At 39.1% G+C, this 20,892-nt stretch overlaps 1 protein-coding gene across 8 annotated transcripts in view; it reads left to right on the top strand.

Annotated features, from left to right (window-relative positions):
• LOC138141712 (fibronectin type-III domain-containing protein 3A-like) overlaps positions 1 to 20,892 on the top strand; it is an 84,032-nt gene that overhangs the window by 44,255 nt on the left and 18,885 nt on the right. For all 8 annotated transcript variants that reach the window (XM_069062508.1, XM_069062514.1, XM_069062513.1 and 5 more), the window contains 14 exons: positions 2,115 to 2,170; positions 5,583 to 5,734; positions 6,808 to 6,867; positions 7,213 to 7,351; positions 10,318 to 10,371; positions 11,599 to 11,720; positions 11,814 to 11,991; positions 12,251 to 12,337; positions 13,236 to 13,374; positions 14,313 to 14,381; positions 14,583 to 14,701; positions 14,831 to 14,936; positions 16,188 to 16,363; positions 16,459 to 16,572. In XM_069062508.1, coding sequence (XP_068918609.1) covers positions 2,115 to 2,170; positions 5,583 to 5,734; positions 6,808 to 6,867; positions 7,213 to 7,351; positions 10,318 to 10,371; positions 11,599 to 11,720; positions 11,814 to 11,991; positions 12,251 to 12,337; positions 13,236 to 13,374; positions 14,313 to 14,381; positions 14,583 to 14,701; positions 14,831 to 14,936; positions 16,188 to 16,363; positions 16,459 to 16,572 — 1,571 coding nt within the window. The remainder of the gene's footprint in view (positions 1 to 2,114; positions 2,171 to 5,582; positions 5,735 to 6,807; positions 6,868 to 7,212; positions 7,352 to 10,317; positions 10,372 to 11,598; positions 11,721 to 11,813; positions 11,992 to 12,250; positions 12,338 to 13,235; positions 13,375 to 14,312; positions 14,382 to 14,582; positions 14,702 to 14,830; positions 14,937 to 16,187; positions 16,364 to 16,458; positions 16,573 to 20,892) is intronic.

The raw sequence follows: 20,892 nt of genomic DNA, 5'->3' as shown, positions 1-20,892 counted from the left end.
TCTCTTTGCCCAAATGGATCATACACTCCATCCTAATAGTAGTGTCAACCAGGAGAGTTCCAAATAACTGGATGAGAAAGGAAACAAGGTTCCTTCTAAGAATCAGAAAGAAATAAGTCCTTAGTAGATATGAAGACATAAATATCAATACATATGGGTGTGTCCTATATATGACCATGTTGAGTTCCTACAGGCTTGATACTGGCCTTCTCAGGGCTATCTGCATTAACTTAATCATCTTCTCTAAGAATGGTACGATGGAAAGCAAGCCTAAGGTTCATTTCCATCACTAATACCTTGAAAATAAAGCATCTGACCTTTTTGGCAACTTGTCCAGTATTACTCCAGGAAGTAGGGACCAAGCCAGAGTGTGTTGTGGAGGTGATGGCTTAAGATTGGGATCATCCAGCAGATGTCATATCAGCAAGCAATATGACATGCTTGTCAGATCAGGACTTTGAGTCATGGCAAGCAGGGATTTGAAGAAGCAGCCTCCTTGAGTGTCTAACCTTTGCATTCTTCTGGGTTATCCCAGTAATAAATTGGATTCGTTTTCTAGTTTTTATGTGCTTCAGAAAAAGTGTGTTTGATGTTGAGTTTTAATATTTTGACAGCATAAAGTTGCAACTATTGACTAGTATGCTGAGTGTTTTTTTTATTTCTTTTTGGAGGGGGTGAACCCTATAGAAAGTTGCTATGATAAAGAGAACATTAGGACAGCAACAGTCACAGTTGTTTTCTCCACCTTCCACTCTTCCTCTGAGGGTGGGTCAGGACCACACCCAAGGGGCAACTTTTCGTCCAGATGGAACTTTCTCTTGGGTTCTATGGAGGGCTTCCAGAGGAGATTGCAAAATATTAATTTACAGATTAGATTTCAAAACCCTTAACACTGCCCATAACTGTGTCTCTGGTGTAGATAAAAGGGGAAACTTCACTTCTGAGACAGAACATCAACATGCTCTTGTTTTGCCCAGTTCTTCCTGTCAGATCAGAGGACAATTCTTGAGCCCCTCTGCCCCTTCTGGAATAGCACATGTTACATCCAGGCTACCCAGAGCTTTCTGAGTGAGCACCTTTTCCCTTCAAGTTAATTCCTCTGCTGTCTTATGATAGAGAATATGAAGGCTACCTTGTTAACACTTAGAAAAATTCGTCAAACTTTTTCAACATAGTCTACCCTGGAGGCTCTCCAGTGCTTCCTGAAATTGTAAAAAAAAAAAAAATGAACTGCATGAGTATCCATTTTCATTTACTCGAAATCATTTCAGGTCTTGAATTTCACATGTGCAAATTGGATGATTTTTGATATAGTGTGAGAAGTGCCTCCTCAAATAATCCTAATAGAAACAGGTAATTAGGAGGTTACAGGTGTGTTTCCTTGGCTTTCAAAAGCAAACCACTCATACCACCCAGAAAAACAAACCTGGCCGTGTTTTGCACAGCTTCTGCGTTCCTGGATTTTTATCTTCAACGGGTGGATTTGGTCTGTGCTTGGTTGGTTTTTATGTGAAAGAAAGTCCTATTGGAGAACTGAATAGCAACATTCACAGAGCCTAAAAAAGGACTTTGGGGACTTAGGGGTTTTTTTCTTCTCGATTTTGTTTTGGGTGTTTACAATTCATAAACCTCAAATCCTCTGATTTACATTTATTTTTATGCAATCTCCCTTAAAACTAAACCTGGGTTGAGTACACCACCAGTATTAATACTATTACACTGACTATTAGAAATGAACCAGGCATGATGAAGGGTAATAAGGAACAGAGATGCTTCAATTTGACAGTTTATCTTCATCTAAAGTTTTTTGCTCAACTAAAGTAGATTAGAAGAGATGCTCACATTGGAAAACCATGCCCCATTTACTAAAAATGGTTTCCATACTAGTATTAATTTAGAGTTGTTTGGGGCTTCTAAGACTCTGTGCTATTATACCTCAGCCTAGTAGTATGCCTGGCAGTTAGATGCTTAATAAAGCCCTTTGGTGAAGAGCTCCTAATGAATCTGATCCCATCTTGTGGTTATAATTAGGTAATACACTACTATCTGCTCCTTTTTCCCTTGTAATGATCTGTTTCTGTTTCTGTGTGTGTGTGTGTGTGTGTTTTCCCTAGAACCTGAAAAAGAAATAAAAGAGTTGCAGGACCTCTTTAGCACTGGAAAACCTATAGTAAGTAATACTGGATACTTTCTCCAGGCTGACTTTTCATTGGTTTTTAAAATAATTGCGGTTCCTTTTTTTCTGGAGCAGAATGACAAGCATGTGATTCAATTATGCTTTTCCTTTAACAGTGAAATACACTAAAATATAAAGTCAGCATGTGCTAAAGAAAGGGATAGTCATTTATTATTCAGTGAAAATATGTAGTGTCTACTGTATTGAAAGGTAGCACTGATGTACTGTAAAAAAATCCTTCCCTTGGGGTCAGAAGGACCTGGCTTTGAGGCTTCACTTTGGCCCTTACATAAGTCAAGCACCTTTCCCAAACCTCAGCTTCCTCAGACATAAAATGGGGATAATAATACTTGTATTTTCTCCTTCCCAGGTTTATGGTGAGAGAGCCACTTTGTAAACTGGAAAGGATATTATACAAGGGATGTTGCTACCTAGAACTAGATAACACAGAGCTTTTCCTCCAGTCCTTTTATATTCTTTTTTTTTTGCTTTTTGGAGGGGGGAAGGCAAGGTAATTGGGGTTAAGTGACTTGCCCAAGGTCACAGGGCTAGTTTTTGTGTTATGTGTCTGAGGCTGGATTTGAACTCAGGTCCTCCTGACTCCAGGGCTGGTGCTCTATTCACTGTGACACCTAGCTGCCCCCATCTTATGTGCTAAAGAGGAGAGAGAGAACTGTGTTTTCACTGATAGAGGGCACTCCCAGGTGAGGAGACTCCATGTATCCATTGCAGCTTGGTCCCTTTTCTACAATTTAGAGATTCAGAGAATTTCCTAGAACACTGAGAGTTTGGTTAAGTGATTTGGCCTGGAGTCACATAGCAAGTGTGTATGGGAGGGGGGGCCTTGACCAATTCTCCATCTACTATGCCGTGCTGCCTCCTCTATGTTGTAAAGAGCAGGCAGAAAAAAAATGGACTTGGATTAAGAGTGAGAAGCAAAAACCTTTGAGAATTAATGACAATTATCAATTTTTTAAAACCACTAAAGCTCTCCCAGACGAGGCTATTGACTCTTTTTTGCCTTTTTTTTGGGAGGGGGGGAGGGCAGTTGGGGTTAAATGATTCGCCCAAAGTCACACAGCTAGTTTTGTGTCAAGTGTCTGAGGTAAGATTCGAACTCAGGTCCTCCTGACTCCAGGGTCAGTGCTCTATTTACTGCGCCACCTAGCCACTCCGAGGCTATTAACTTTTAAATGTTTACCCTAACACTTTATGGGTTGCATGCATTAGAGAAAGGTTGACTTTCCACCTATGGGAAGGAGCAGCTCCATTCCTAATAGACTCACCAATATTCAGATATATTTGAAAGATATATTTACTGCACCCTGGAGCAAATTGCTTGAAATTAATACCTTAATTTACTCATAATAACCTACTCCCCTTAAAAAATCACTGATCAAAGCACTATTTAGATGCTAAATAATAATCATACTAATGTCTTGTTAGAAATGATCTCAAGTGATGAAATATAGTACTCCAATTTAAATGGATAATGCCTTTAAATTAGTGCCCAAATTAACCCAGAAAAAAGTTTGCCATAAATACACTTTTCTTCTATGCACAGGGGTGCCTGTTTGGCTTTTGACTATTTTGCTTCTGGCTTTAATTACACATAAATGAGTTTTATTTGGAATTAAGTCAGACTTTTCAATCAGTCATCTATGCTCAATGCTGGGCATATGAGTACAAAGAATGAAACCATCCCTACTCCCATTTAGCTTACGTTCTAATGGGGGAGACAGCAAGTACATATAAAACATCTAGTCAGTGTGAGTAGAAAGTTAATTTTTTCAAACCAGCCTATACGACAAGGTCGTCATTACAAGGTGGTCTGGGAGGGATGGGGTACTGGCAGCTGGGCGTACTGGGGGGTGGAGTCAGGAGAGGCTTCATGCAGAACATGGCACCTGAGCTGCATCTTAAAGGAAGAGCAGCACTGTAGGAAGCAGAGGTAAGGAGGGAGGGCATTCCAGACAGAGGGGACAGCCAGTGAAAAGATGGAGATGGGAGTGTCACGTGTGAGGAACAGAAAGGGGGCCAGGTGGGCCTGGTACAGGAATGCTAATGAGACGGAGCAGGTTGTGTAGAACTTTCCGAACTAAACAGAGTATATCTTTTACCCTAAAGCCCAAAGGAAGCCACTAGAGGGAGGTGGTGACATAGGGGCTGCACTCCAGGGAAATTCCTCTGGCACAGGGTGTAGGAGGGACTGGAGTGGGGACAGACGAGCCAGACCAATGAGGAGGCTGCTGAAGCGATGGGGGCCTGAGCTCAGGCAGCTGTGTGAGTGGAGAGGAGGGATCCTTTGCCAGAGATGTTGTGAGGATAGAAACTGCCTGGACGAGCAGGCTGAGGGGAGTGGAAAGGCCAGGATGACACTGACACTGAGAGACTCAGACACTGCAAGGATGGTAGTGCCACACTCTGAAGGAGATAGGGAAGTTCAGAAGAGAGGAGGGTATAGGGAGAAAGAAAGAGCTTGGTTACAGATGTGTTAGACATGCCTCTGGGGTATCCAGGTTGAAAGGGCCAATGGGCAACTGGTGATATGGTAATGAAGCTCAAGGGAGAGCCTAGAGAAAAAGTACAGAGGGAGAGGAGAAGAGGTCCCAGGAAAGAACTTTGGGAAACACCCCTGATCAGTGGTGCAGGGAGGATGATGAGCCAGCAAAGAAGGCCAAAGACTGACCAGACAGGAAGTAGGCTTTCGTTTGGCTGGTTTTTATCAAGGTAACTTTTTCTTTAGTTGATATAACAATAAACCTTAGTAAAAAAGTTCTCTCAGAATACAAGTGTATAGAAAATAAAAAAGTGATTTCATATCTTTAAATATTCTGAAGACTTTTATAACTAGTACAATCTACCCTCAGCACAATTTGTTGGCCACCTCAAAGGACCACCCTAGGGTTGAGGGAGTTTAGAAATGATGGGGTTTGAAGGAAGGGCTCAGGTCAGATGGAATAGATAGTACAAGCCCTAGGCATCTCCCTGCAAAACTGGGCAACTGTGTGTTTCCTCAGCCTTCTGGCCACCCTGCAGAGCTGCCCGTGCCATTAGGAAGAATGATAGGAACATCTGATCGCTTAAGCTGGAAACAAGACCTTCAGTTTTCTCATGTCACAAATTGAGGACACTGGACTAAATGATATCTTCTGTTTTTATGATGTCCCTCTCTTCCCTTCCCTAACACAAGGTCCTTGAGGGCAGGAATTCTTTATTTCTTTTGGTCTTTTAATCCCCAGCATCCGACTCAGCACTGTACATAGTAAATACACAGTACTTAAATGAGATTGGAAAGTAATGGAATCTGGAAAGGAAAGATAATTTGACAAAGGAAGAGTTTCTCATATTTATGTAAGAAACATAAGCCTGAATTTTCATTCCAAGTTTTCCTGATTTCCCTTAGGTTTCTAATATTCAAGCAAGATCAGCTGTCCTTTCATGGAGTCATCTGGTAAATTCCCAGAATGAAGAAACTGCTAACCGTCCAGTATCATTTACATTTGAAGTGGCGCTGTCCAACTGTGGCAAAAGTGGAAAATTTAAAACTATTTACATGTGAGTCTGCCTCTTTTTTAGATTTCTGTCACTCTAAGTATACTAAAATTTTACACAAGTGATTGAAGAAGTGATTTTATGATGCCATCTAAAAATTAATTTTCTCAGATTTCTCATGTATAGTGTGAGATTCAGGTTGCCTTAACAAGAACATTTGAATGGAGTTCTCCATTTAGTTGGGAAGAAAGCCACTATTGTAATTAGTGGCTGGCATTTTAAAACTTCAAAAATTTCAAATAGAAACTTTTGAGTGGAGTGGAGGTGAGAAAGTTTTAAGTTAAAATCCATTAAAAAAAGTCTTACACATATTTCCATAGTATACTTTTTTTTAATCCTATGATAACTTGTAAAAACAGATTTTCTCCCATGATACTTTTTTATAAAAACAAACTTATCCAAATATACTGTGATTAAACACTAAAGCAGACTTGGAGTTTAAGCAGTACTTATCTGTCTCCTTTTCTGATTGCTCTCATAGTTCAGCTCAGTGAATGCAAGAGCAGTTTCAGCGTCTAGAATTATCAACCTTCTCCTTATTCTTCCTGTCTAGAAAACAGTGTGCCAGGCTGGGCCAGGATGTGGGTACCACAAGGTCAAGGGCTGAATCCAAACACAATGATATGCACCTTTGGGCTCTTAGTACTAATGGAAAAGGGGACTGAGCTTACGAACCATTATATTTTCTGTGGTAGAGAGGCTTCTGCCCCAGAAAAACAAGGAATTTCCTAGCTTCTTTAAAATACATTTGGTATTTTTGAGGCCCCTTTTCTAATTAATTTTCAATAAGCTAGGTAAACAGAAATGTAATACTATGAGAAGATTTCACATTTAACCCGAAATGGTCAAATTTTATTTTTTTAAAGCTCTGTTAACTTGACCTTGGTATGTAAGTGAACTATTTTGCATTATTACTAAAATGATTTTCTTCATGTTTACCATTTGGGTTATTTACTCTAAATAACATCGGTGGGAAGTATGCTTACTTGGAATAAAGGTTAATATAAGCAGTTAGGACTTGTTATTTGGCTTTTTTAATCTGCTGAAGGTTTCCTAAGTAATTTTAATTTTCACAGTGGGGATGAAGTGACAATCAGCCTGCCTGATCTCCAGCCAGCAACTGACTATCACGTAAGGTAGGTCTATGTTCCTTCTCGGCCTGATAAGCATTAGGACATTTTCCCTAAGGGTAGCCCTAGCCCTGTTCCAATGAGTGCTATGGCACGATGACTAGTTTCATCCAATGTATAGGTAGGAAGTGGGGGAGCTGTCACCTGTTAAGCTCAGATGGCTCCATTACTGCCAACTTCCTAGAGTTAACTCCTAAAAATTCTGTCTGAAGACGTGGGTTTGCTTTGGTTTGGTTTTTTAGTTTTTTCAAGCTCTGGGTTTAGAGTAGGTCTGAAATTCAATAATGTAATAATGTAATGTAAGCTAAAATATTTTAAAGCTTATAATAATATGTATGTGTATCTATTCAGAGTTTCAGCAACATACAGCTCTATAGAAGAATCTACTTCTGAAGTGATTAGTTTTACAACTGAGAGCTGTGAACCAGACCGTCCTGTTGTACCTAAGCTAGTCAACCGAACCAAGAACAGCCTGATTTTACAATGGAAGGTAGGAAACTTCCATTATGAGAGAGGTTTCAGCATTTTGTTGAATTAAAAATAACCTTGGTATATCTTTTTTTTTGGCTTTTTGGAGGGCTGTTGGGGTTAAATGACTGCCCAAGGTCACATGTCTAGTTTTTGTGTTAAGTGTCTGAGGCCAGATTTGAACTCAGGTCCTCCTGACTCCAGGGTCAGTGCTCTACTCACTGTGCCACCTAGCCGCCCCTTCCTTAATGTATCTTGAAATGTGACAGGTAGTTGTTGGTTACTGAAGCATTTTTTTGGGTCAATGAAGAATATTTTTTTTAAAAAATGTAGTACAGAAGAGAATGGAAGACCTTTAGAAAAAAATGACAGACAAGTTGGATAGCTTTGCAAGTTGCACATTCAATTTATTATGTATTTAGGAGAAAAGCAAGCTGTATACCATAGAGACCCACAGTTTCATGTTAAACCTTGTTATACTATGTATATGGAAATATCATTTTGTTTTGTGCTTTAGTTCAAGATAAATAGCATTTTAAATGTAGCAGGTAGAATTATATATATATATATATATAGGGAGACAAAATAGACATGCTAGAGGCACAACAAGAAAGTCTTTATAGCATCCTTTTCATAAAAATAACAACAAATGGCATTTCTATAGGACTTTACAATTTATTACTCATTTTACATATATTATCTAATTTGTTTTATGATAAATGACTAACATATGTTAGAAAGGTGGCTCAAAGCTGCTGGTAGATAGTAATATGCCAGGTCCAACTTTTAAACACAGGATCTCTTTCCAAACCTTGCCTAGGATACACAAAGAAAGGCCTTCCGCTGGCTCTTCTGGCAAGTTCTGTTCTCTATGATCACCTCTTGATGTCTTTCTTCCTCCTTTACTCCCATTTCCCCCTTCTCTGTGTCCCTCACTCCCCAAGATAATGTCTTATATAAACTGAAGTATGAAATGGAAAGTCTTAACCAGTGTATAAAAACCATGTTTGTTTCTCTATAAAATGTATAAATGTCTTAATCTTTATTAATACATTATTGCACTTGTGCATCTTATCTATTCTCTCTACAGAGGAGCCATTCAGTGTGCTGGAGGCCTTGCTCTAGGTTGTGTTGTTTTTTGTTTTTATACTTTATGGGGAGCAGTGGAGCACTCAGGATGTCTAGTATCATCCCATATGAGGGCATAACTAGCCCTTTTCTTTTTCGGATCACACATTTCCTCAGTAATATCCCTTATGCCACTTCTTGAGCATGGGTCACTACTGGAAATGTGCCTATGTCTGCCCTCCATGCATTTCTTCAATTCTTTTTTGGGTTACTCACGACTTTGATTTTTCTCCCCCTCATCAGCTCAGGTCTCAGCTTTGTCGCCTGTCCCAAATAAATGTGCCAACGTACTAATAACTCAGTGGACCGGGCACCTGACTCTGTCATAGATTGGACGACAGGAATTTGTCATACATTGTTTTCCAGTGTAGATTGTTAAGCCCATCTCTTACCAGATCTCATTGTGGAAACCTACAAAAATTGGGGGGGCTTGATGCAGTCAACACAATATTATCCACAAACAGAGCCATCTGGAAGACATTTGCATTCTTGATAGCCTCAGTAATGTCATATCATCCTGCTGTTCTATTTTTTAGCCCAAATCTACCTTGTTTGCTTTTGGAATGTCTAAGCCGCACTGAATTGGTAGAGTAATCAGTCACAAGGGTCCTTTAAATGAATTCAATTTACTGAAGGCTTTCTACCTAATTTTGTTGTTTTCAGATACACAAGTATTATATAACATCAGGTTTGCCAGTAACTCAAGCTAAAAAGTTAATCTTTCTCTTTAACAGATGAAAAAATTAGACCTATTGGATGATTGACCATATTTGACAACTTCTGTCCTTGTCAAGGGCTCATTTCCCCAACTTCAGGCAATAAAGCAATGTTGGAGGAAGGAGGAAATTCTTAGAAGCTCGTTAGGTGGGATGAGTCATGCACAAATGTGAACTGCATGTTCTCATCACTCACCTGTCACCTATCACCTGCCCCGCATTTTCCTTTTATATCAGCCTTTCACCTCTTTAAAAACAAAATAAGACAAGAAACAGTATTACCATCTTCCCCTATTCACCTTCTCCCAGACATCAGTATACTTTGTAAAATGGATGTTATTGGGCTGGTGAGATGGTAATTTGGGGAAGACTACAAGCTGATATAAAACAGCCATTTATTCCCTTTCAAATCGATTGAAAGAAAACTGTACAATCATACCATCCCAGAATGGGATGACAACCTTTCCTTGATGCTGTCAACCTGAATTTTTTTTAATTGATATTTCTGCCTATTGCATTTATTAGGTATAATAATGATAAAAGCATTGTGTTGGGTGCTGGAGGAATTATAAAACTTAGCTGAGATATAACCCTGTCCTCATGGGTTTTACATTCCAGTAGGCACTATTATCAACAGTGCTAGATATGAATGCATTAAATAAGAATCTAAAAAAACCAAAGTGCTCTATGACAACTAAAAGTGAAGGCTATTACTAAGCAGGGGGATCAGAGAAGACTGTTAGCCTTCTGCTTTCTCTTCAACCGAACTAGTAATTTTCACATTGCTTTTGGGGTAACAGACAGAAAGATCCCCCAGTTAGGTTGATAGTAAATAAGAGTACAAAAGGTGTTTTGCCTTTATAGAATTTTGCTTTTAAAAAAAGGCACACAACCAATATAAACAGATTAACATATATCACATATATTGTGACCTAGTGAATAGAGAGCTAGCCTCAGACACACTCAACCTCTCAACACTCAGAGACTCTAAATTGCAGAGAAGGGGCTACTGTGAGTTCCTAGTCCCAGTCCCTATCCCTGTGTGTATGAATCTTTTATTACATATGGTATTATTTATATTGTATATTAGTATATTGAATGAAAAAAGCTGTAGCCCTAATTTTACTTTTATGTATTATTTTAGGGATCTAATGACAATGGCTCCAAAATAATCAGTTTTCTTTTAGAATGGGATGAGGTAAGCATTTCTTGCATGTATTTTATAAATGATAAAATGTTACTGAAATTTTGCAAGATTAAATGGAATGTTAGAAAACAAAGTTATGGGGATGGGGGAGGATATAAGAGAGAACAGACTGGTGAAAGGAGTATTCAGTAGGCTTGCTATCTTGAGGCGGGGGTAGGGGAAAGATGAGAAAATTTGTAACTCAAAATCTTGTGGAAATGAATGTTGAAAACTAAAAAATAAATAAATTGGAAAAAATAAAGAGAATAAAGAAAAAATAATCCCCCCCAAAAAAAATGAAAACAAGAGTTGTACCTGAGTGGAATTAAGGCTTAGTCAAAAGAAGTATTTCCACATTAGGCATATGGTCCAAAGGGCATCTAATGGTGCATACCTTTAGCTGTCTCAGACAAGAACAGAGAAGTGAATTTGCACCATTGACTATTATTACTGGGAGATTATGTGATCCTTTGGACTGAGCACTATTCAGAAGTCACTTCTATAGTTGGCAAGAATTCCTATGGTCCAGTGTCTTATAATTCATTTGAGATCCTTAGTAAAGAATTTCTTTGGATTCTGTTTCATGTGACGTGGTATCAGATAACTTGCCAATCCCTGATCCACTATCTAAATGCTATCACAGTGTAAAAGTCTGAGTGCTCGGGTGTACTGGGTTGTTTGACTTCAGTTAAGTTTGGGGATCATGTCTGGATTTCATTGTCTGCAGCCACCCCCATCCCCATTGGCACAGGAAATAGATCCTTTGTCTCAGGACTTTTTATTGTTAGGGTATATTAACTAATAGAGAGAAAAGATAGATTTTTCAGCTTGCATTCTCTAACAGTCTTTTGTTTCCTGTTTTGACTTAAGAAAACCACTTTAAATAGCATTAAGAAAATAGTATTTTGCACTATAACTTAGATGACTATTCCTCAACTATGAATATATGGCAAATTTTCAGTGACCCATGAAACTTTTACTACAAAAGGTCTTTATATGGTAAAACTTTTAAATTTTAACCAGCTCTCCCTCCTCAGCTTACCTCTTTCTCTTCTACTTTTCCTTCTTCTTCCTCTTCCACCTCTTAAAGCCTCACCTTTCTTTCTCCAGTATCTTGCAACACCCACTCTTACCCTCCCTCTGGTAAATAGCCCAAAGAACAGTTTAAGTTGGGAAACATTGTCCTCGATATGATGCTTTAAACACAGCAAATAGTATATCATGTTTGTGTGTTTTTAGGGGAAGCCTGGAACCTTCAAAGAATGCTATTTTGGTCATCTTAAGCAGTACAAGCTAACCAAGCTGTCTCCTTCCACAAAATATTCATTTAGATTAGCTGCTAAAAATAACTTGGGAATAAGGTAAATTATATGACTTGTAATTTATTTTCAAAGTTTATACTTGGGAAAAAAAATACTGATTTTATTCGTCAATCTGTTTGTTTGTTTTTTCAGTGAATTCAGTGAAATTGTTGCCTTTAGTACAACAGGAAGTGTCCCTCCACCACCTCCTCCCCCTCAGCTAAATCAAGCAGGAATTACTACTCTGACACTAGAATGGGGTCCTCCTACTGGGGCTGTTACTGAGGAATCTCAATTTACTTACACACTGGAGATGGAAGAAGAAGGATCTGTAAGTTGCCCTTCTGTGACTTTTGCTATCTATTTGGAGTATGTGAAATGGCATGCACATGGTTTCCTCTGCTCTGGACCTAACCTGAGCTAATTTGGCCAGTCACCATAGCTCTTAGATCTTAGATCTCTGCCTCTTCACCTGCCTCATAAACCATGAGGGAGCTCCCTTTCATTTCATTCTGAACAATAAATCCATTTTTAATTATCAGTGGAATCTGGTTCGTTACTGATAAAGCACCTATTTTTCTCCTTTCCAGGGTCACGGTTTCAAGGCTAAATATAATGGAGAAGAACCCTCATGCACTTTAAAAAACCTTCGGAGGAGCACTTCATATAAATTTAGGGTATGTGCCTGCAATTGTATATTTTGTGTATTAGTGTCATTCTTTAAGTATATTTTAAAATATTTACAAGTAATATTAAATATCAGCAACAACCAATGAAATGTTTTTTTTTCTGATGGTCTGCTTTTAAACAAATGAATTTTAATGCATAAAACGTCCAAAGTTTGCAGTTACTTTCTCTAACATTGCATTAGGAAACAGTTTGCCAATTTGCTTCCATTGTGTGTTCTCTCCTCTGCAGGTTCTCCTTTCTTTCTTTTTTTGCTTCACATTATTTCATAAAACTGTCCATGTTTCTTCATATTTGTCATACTTTAAGGGAATGTTATTTGTGTGATTCCTTACATTAATGTAACACAAGTTATTTAAACTATTCTGCTTCCACCATCACAAATAATGCTGATATAAAAAACGAGGGCAGAGTCCTCTTTGATTCTTGGTAATATAACAGTGGTGTTATTGGGCCTGAGGGTGGTATTATCTTTGTAACTTTTACTTTGTACAGCCAGATTTTGCTTTTCCAAAAATCTGTAGTTCTGCCAGCAGTGGCTCAATGCACCTGTTTCCCTATAACACCCCCACCCCAGCACTGAGTTTTATTGTTTTTTTATTATTCTTGTCAATTTGGTAGACATGAGGTGGTACCTCAAAGTTGTTCTAATTTGCATCTCTTTATTAGTGAGGTTGAGCATTTTAACATGATTAATAACACTTTGTGCTTTCTATTTTTAAGTATGTTGTTTTCATTATTTTCTATAGTAATGAAAATACACTTTTCTAATTACATCCAGTTTCCAAAGTAACCTGCTTTGTAAATTTTGCAGAATCTATTCAGGTACTTGAGGCACATAATGAATGTTTCCAGTGATCAACCAATGTATTCTCTCTACTCGAACAGCTCTTTGCCCACAACAGTGAAGGAAAAAGTAACCCAAGTGAAGAAGTGGAATACACCACATACCCAGACAAGCCAGGCCCTCCAAGTAAACCATACACAAAGGGGAAGATCCGGGCATATAACGTCAAAGTCGCGTGGGGTAATATTTCTGGATTTAAGAATTCACCTGCATTTTCCTAAACACTAACATTAACATATTGAGAAATGTTTGGTCTGATTGTCTTTGTTTGTTGTCTTAAACTGTATAGGAACCATTTTATATCAGAATGGTTATTTTAGTAGTTAATTACATCATCATTCTCTCTTATATCAAGACAACAAAAGTGGCAGTTCATTGTCTGATTCTGATCATGATATTTTTGGGTTTTATGGTGGACCAGGGAATAATTTCTCTCAGAGAAAGGTCCCGATTAAGAAGGGAGTTAGTGATCAGTGATTCTTACTGATGAGTAATTGTTGACATTATATGGATTGTTTTCTTTGTATGCCTGAGGCCAAATCAGCTCAGCATTTTCTAAGTGTATTCATGTTCTCATATAACCTTTTTTAGAGAGATTAAAGATGTTACTTAAATGTGTTTTATTAGAAATGTTCTGGATGAGAGGCAGTGGGGGTGTGATGGCTAGAGGACCAGAGTCATGGAAATCTGGGTTCAAGTTGTGTCTATGGGCAAGTCACTTCAGTTCTCCATGCCTTTAGATGACCTGATAGCATTCTAGATTTAATGCTGGAAGGAACCCATAAGGTCCTCTAGTCCACCCCCTCCCTCATTTTACAGGTGAGGAAACTGGGGCCAAGAAAAGTGAAGTTAGTTGGCCAGAGTCAGCTAAGGCAGAGCTGGGATTTGAACCCATATGCTGACTTCTAATCAAGCTCTCTTCCCTTTCCACCATGCTGTATCAGTGGAAGGAAGACCTAATACTGTATTTGTTAACCACCAGTCATTTCTAAATAGTTATAGTACTAAACAAAGTTCCACATCAGCATTTGACAAAACCTTATGGCATTAACTAGTATAATGATAAAGACTTTTCTATTTATTTAAGAATAACTTTTATTTGAAAAATGTTATTTCAGATCCACCTAAAGATAATGGGGGAGCAGAGATTTCTAAGTACGTTTTAGAAATTTCTGAAGCTTCAAATGGTAAGGATTCTTTATGGTCTGTTTTTGATTAGAAGGTCAGTTCTGCTCTGGAGTTATTTTATTACACATAATTGGAATATATGTGTTGTATTCATTTTCTAAGTAGTTATTTTGTAATAACCCACATAAAAATCATAAACTCTCACAAAATTTTATTAAGTTATTTGTAAATGGATTGGATATCTTATGTGTCTCCCATAGGAAGTACATGGAATGTAATATATGATGGCACCTTGAGAGAACATGTATGTGACCATCTCCGACCTGGTACTTCATATAAGTTGAGAGTATATTGCTTTGGAATTGCAGGGCAAAGCCAGGTGAGGAGAAAAATGAAAATATTTTTCAATTTAAGTACTAAAGTAAATTACATAATTATACAAATTAATCCTAAAAGAAATTGAACTTGCATTTCATGGTATATAAAAGGTGTTGTTTCCTTTGGTCAGGCCTCAGATATTCTGTCCATTCACACATCTGCTGTTCCTCCTGGGCCTTGCCGGTCCCCATACTTGGCTAACAGGGCTAAGCCCAGAGAAATCAGCCTACATTGGGGTAAGATACCATTTTGTGATCCAGAATTTTAAATTTAAATGGGAAAGTGCGTGAGGAGAAAGAAGGAAAGAAGAAAATTATCTTAGAATTGTAAAGAAAAACATGAACTACTTACTGCATTAGGGTCCAATTTGGGGTATAGTTGGTCTGAATATCTTGATTTAAAATAAAAATGCAAACCACACTGTAGTTACCCATTTATACAACAATGGTTGTTTCGATGATTGCCTGGCATATGAAGCAGGAATGTTTTAATTACTTTCTTGGATTTCTTTCCTTTAAGAGTTATACCTTTTTCCTAAAAAAGTTTAATGTAAACTGAATTATATTCTTTTAACTGTCTCACCATAATTTCAGAGATGCCTTGTGATAGTCACTTGGCATTTTTTCTGTCCTAGCGCTTTCCATCCAGTGATTTAATCTACAAGTAAGTACTTCAATTCCCTAGGATAAAATTTAAGGGAAACTGCTGTGATTCCATTTGTGATGTGAATCACAGCTCCCTGATTCATCCATTTTGTAAATGCTGATATTTGTCTACTGGATTTGTTCAAAAGAAAAGCATACCTGTGTTATTGTATTTTTAATGATCATATCTGGTCTATATTTAAGCACTGAGTAAACAAATCATCCCCTGCCCTTTAGCAGTAAAGAATATGACTTTAGCAAACTGTTCTGTTATAAGAATTGTGGGTCAGAAAGTGGACCACAGTAGGAAGCCGGCCTGGAGTTGGGAGACAAAGCTTTTAGGCCCAACTGGGCCACTAACTAGTGATGTCAGTTTAGGCCAAAGTTTCTTCATTTTCTTAAATGAGAGGCCTGTCCTATAGATTTTTTAAAGTCCTCTTGTCTTCAGTGATTCCTCTTTTGGGAGAAATGCCTGGAAATGGTATAATATGTACAGTTTATTTTCTTGATTTCATCAGTTGTAGGAAGCCCCTTCCCCATTATGAAACTGACTTGGGCAACATGTGTATACCTTTTCTGGCAATTTAGAGTCTTTGGGAATTGCCTGGGCCAGTGAAAGGTTTCTGTGCACCAGATAGGCATCCCAGGTCTCCCTGTGCATATGCCAAGCTGCAAAGCTAAACTGAATAGAATTGGACATTTCCCATTACTTCAGCCAACATTTTAATAAGCTGTGATCACTTCTAGAATTCTTCCTAATGATTACTCAGAGAGTCCTAAAAACTGATTTGTAAAATCAAATGTTAAAAGTGTTTTTTAAATGTTTACTCTGTCGTTTTCTAGCTCCTCCCATTGTGAATGGGGGAGCAGAAATAATTGACTATGTAGTAGACATGGCCGAGTCCGACCACACTGAGTGCAGAAGAGTCTACCAAGGCCCCGGCTTGAGGTGCACAGTGAGCAATCTACTTCCTGGGAGGACCTACAGCTTCTGGATCAAAGCAGCCAATAAGACTGGGGTAACTGCTCTGCTGAATTCAGACTTCTCTGTACGTCTCTTTCAATCGGCATGAACTTTCAGTATTTCTTTTATGCTGTTCCCTCCTTTTTGTAGTTTGGACCTTATTCAGCCAAGTCTCAGATCTCCACAGCCCCAGGACCTCCCGATCAATGTGGCATACCTTTGTTAACCTGTAAGACTGCTACCAGTGTGGCTGTGAGCTGGGAGGTATGTTATCAAGCTTGATTCTCTTTGTGTTGCCCATATAAAAGCTGAGTGGTCCTGCTAGTAGTTCTTGAGACCTGGGGCTTTCTCTAAGGCATGATGTCAAGGTTTCAAATTCAGGGTCCAGACTCTTCTTCCTAGAACACTGTCCGAACAAGGCAATCATGGGATCTTTGGCACTTGTCCTGCCTTCCACCTCATGTTTAATGTGGGTAATAAATTTGCAGAACAAATTCTGTTCTATCAGTAAAGAATTAATTGAAATTTCCATGTAACACAGCTGAGATGATAAAATCAGATCACTTTGCAGAATTTCATAGTACAAAGAATTAGTATAGTACCAAAAATACATGTAATTCTCATTTTGATATACAATGAATATAAGAAGTGATATAAAGTAATGAGACTTGCATGTGTTTTTGTGTTGGGGGGGGGGTGTTGTGCTTTTTTTTTTTTCATTTGTTTTCATGGCATTTGTTTTGTTGTTTCTAACAAACGTACCAGAATGCGTCCTGGATACTTACTCTAACATTACTTAAAACATTCTTTAAATTCCTCTTTTGGAGTTGCCTTCAAAGCCATTTAATTTTGTAGGAAGAATGTGGCTGGCTAGCAACAGCCAGGGGAAGATTGTGGAAGTAATCAGATTAGGGATAAGTTGTTTGGATTTGGGGGTTTTTTGGGAGGGGGTTGTTAAACTAAATTAGATGTGATTCTTTCTCTCCAGACTTTAGCAGAGGGTTCACAGCAAAGACAAGGTAACAATTTAATAGTAAATGGCAAGTATTATTGTATGATGATTGGTAATCCTGAAAAGTTTAGGCTTGGAAAAAGCTGAGTAAGTCACATAGTGGGAATGAGGGAAAATGAGAGGAAAATTCATGTGCCTCTCTTGTGTGCAGGCCTTGTGAAGAGATGTAGAGAAAGGCACTTTAGTTGGATCCCTTGTGTATGCCATGGATAAGAGCTACAAAGGGTGGGGAGCTATGAATGGTCATGTTCTACATCAACAGCCAGAATACCAGGTCCCAGGTCCATTACAGGATGTTTGGATTGAAGAATTTCATTCTTTTAACTTATATGAAAGTCATTTGTATCCTTAACACTTAGCAGTGCTTTGCACATCATAAGCCCTCAATAAATGCCTTTTTCTTCATTATGATAAATAAAAAATAGCCCTTCGATATTCAGGACTTGTTACCCCTTTAATTTAAAAAAAAACTATGCTAGTCTCCTATCACTTGGGTCATAAGATGGTAGAATTTAGAGCCTGAAGGAACCTAAAGGAGCCTCTCATCCAGCCCACTTCTTTTCCATGGTTTTTCCTCCTCTACTGGCCAAAGTGCTTTGTGGGTGGAGAATGCCTTAGCCATCACTGCATGCCCCACAGCAGCCAGCACATACTGCCTTGTCCATATTAGGCACTGAATAAATGTTTGGCGAATGAATATGTCAACAAAGTTACTTTGTTGATGACCCAAGTCATTAATATTAGTGAATATCAATTTAGATCAGTTGCCCCAAAGTCTTAGTGCAGTGTTAAGCTTTAATAACTTCAGAAGTATGCTATACTTAAAAACATTTGAAAGTTTAATCATTTAAATGTCTTTTACACTTTTGTGAACTCTGAATGATAAATTTTTCAGTTAAGTTTTTAAGCAGACAGGACGTGCTATCTCCATGCATCATAGGTGTGATAGTTTGTGGTTGACACTTTAATAAACCTGGGCTTAGTAGAGGGTATCCTCTTCCTTGGCTATTTTACTTACCTGATGGATTGACATTAGATTTTTTTTCTTGTATGGTCATCTCAAAGCTCTCACATATCCATCAGAACCTTGTGATGCGGTGACCTTAAGGCTAGGATTACAAATGAAATCCTTTCTGTCACTAAGCACCTACTAACAAGTGTTTGAAAATTGACTGAGAAATGTATAGCCCAAGATGGTGGCTGTGTTGAATTTTAATACTACATCAAAATTTTCAAAATGTAAATAATTAGCTTTTCAAATGCTTTTGTCACTTTTTAGCATTTCTACTTCTGTGGTCATTATAGGTTAAAACTGTACCAAGACTTTGGGGACAGCCCTTATAGGGAGTATGCAGCATAGAAGGCCAGTCTTGGAGTCAAGTTCTTTCTCTGACACGGACTGAGCAAGGACAAGTCCCTTTAAGCTGGCAGTGCCCCCCGGCAACCCCTGAACAATAAATTCCAGAGGAGTTTGAGTCGAATGTGGAGGAAACTGATAGGCAGGGAGTAAGTAAGTAAGTACCCCAAGCCTAGATCACTGCTCTGGACCAAAAGAAGCGTCAAATTAGCCCAAATTAGCTGCAGAAGCAGAGAAAGGAATTCATTCTGGAATCGCTCAGAATACGGAGAGTGCTTCTCTTGGGGATGAGGAAGTGTGCCATTCTCTAATTCACCATTCACAAGCATTCCAAATATATAGGGATGTGTAGGCTTCATCTGTCTTAGGAAGAGGAAGGAAACAGCCTGCTCTGTCTTTTAGAGACCAAATAAGTACCAGCATAAATTTACTCAGAAAGCAGGGGGAGCTAATGCCTCCTTGTGTAGTGTCCTGGGATCTGTGTTTGGTGGACCTTTGCGGTTTACCATTTTGATCTTAATAACTTGGATGGCATGCCTATCAAAGGTGCTGATTACACAGGCTAGTTAAGACATGGGCTGATAGGATACAAAAAGATCTTGGCCCGGTAGAACAATAAGTCCCATCTGTTAAGGTGACATCTTATAGAGATTAGTATAATAGAGTCTTATCATTGAGGTAAAAGAAATTTAGCCTTCCAAATACCAGGTGGAGAGGCCCAGTGATACAACAAGATTTCGGAACTTCAGTGACCTGAAGGCGCCACAGGAGTCACTGGTGTAAGCACAAGGTCAGGCTGCTTCCAGGGATGAGGAGGTGATGGGCCATCTTTCACAAGCCACATTTTAGAGAGGACTCTACAGGAAGGAATCCATAGTAGGAAAAGGCTTCAGCCATGCCACGTAAGGACTGTTTGAAGGAACTTGGGATGTTCAGCCTAGAAAAATCAAACTTAGAGGAGACATAATGGCTGTCTTCAGGTATTTGAAGGGATGTCACCTGGAAGACTTATTCTCCTTGGTCCCAAGGGGCTAAACTGGGAGTAAGAGATAGAAAATGCCAAAAGGCAAATTGAGGCGTAAGGTAAAAGAAAAGCTTCCTAATAATTTGAGCTATCCCAAAATAGAATGGGATGTCCTGAGAGGTCATGTTTGTCCTTCATTCTTGAAGAGGACCGCGGCATCAGGGAAATAATGACATGTCTCGAAATTGACTTGAATTTGAGTGAGGGAGGTCTGTGCAAGGTGACCAGCCTCACTTTCTCCTCCAGAGCCATGTGGATCCAGTGAGCAGATATTCATCAGGAGGACTGGAGATGGCCCAGGATGCAATGGGAGACCCTGGCCCTTTTAGGCTAAGGCTTTTTCAGGTCCTCACTTAGAGCAAAGTAACACCCATTCAGTGAATAGGCCTCTTTAAAAAGTGAGTCAAGGGCTGGCCCCTTTAATTAGAAAAAAGTCAAGCTGGGAGGGGAAGACCCTCAGGGTTGCTGTTCCAAAGAGAAACCATTACCATCAACATTCACTCTAAGCCAGGAAGGCCCAAAATGGAACCATCAACTGGAGTTTGGGCAGGGACATATTCTGGTCCTATCTATGAGCCTCAGAGTAAAGTGGGTTTAAGGTTTGGGGAAAGAAAGAAAGAAGCTTGGGGGAAAAGTGTACATATTATGTGATGCTGTCACTTAAAGTATACTTCTTCCTTATGTAAGGAAGGGGTTTGGTCATCTCAGTTTTCATCTTAAGGAGAAAGGAAGGCATGCTTTGGGGGTTAATGCTATTTCTACATATGCCTGGAATGGATCTCAGGCCATCTAGTCTGATCCTTATGGGAAGGGGGGAGGAGGACGGCTTACACTAAGGCCACGTGGGATTTGATCTTGGGCTAGTGAGTGATCTCTCCCTTGCAGCCCCTGGATAGTGTCGACGAGGAGGTATTTTATTTTTCCTGGCATCAGGAAGGTCTAGGTAAAAGGTGAGTGAGTTTAGGGAATCAGGTTGATAACAGGTGCGTGTTTGTCCTTTATTCTTGAAGAGGATCGTGATGACAGGCCTTGCAGGTGAGCAGCATCACTTCCTCTCCCAGAGCCATAGAGTTTCAGTGATGAGACCTTGAGTAGAGGAGCTGACCGAGAGGATAAGGGCTGGCTGATGGAGTGAGGTAGTGTGAGGTCCACAGTGGTGCAGGGAGCAGAGTAGCTGGAGGTTGGAGGATC

Source organism: Petaurus breviceps, unplaced genomic scaffold (assembly GCF_028583685.1).
Source record: "Petaurus breviceps papuanus isolate PSGF00001 unplaced genomic scaffold, PetGlider_PUasm1.0 90459, whole genome shotgun sequence".
NCBI lineage: Eukaryota > Metazoa > Chordata > Mammalia > Diprotodontia > Petauridae > Petaurus > Petaurus breviceps.
The sequence above is the reverse complement of the archived record's forward strand: the minus strand, read 5'-3'. Positions and strand labels throughout refer to the sequence as shown.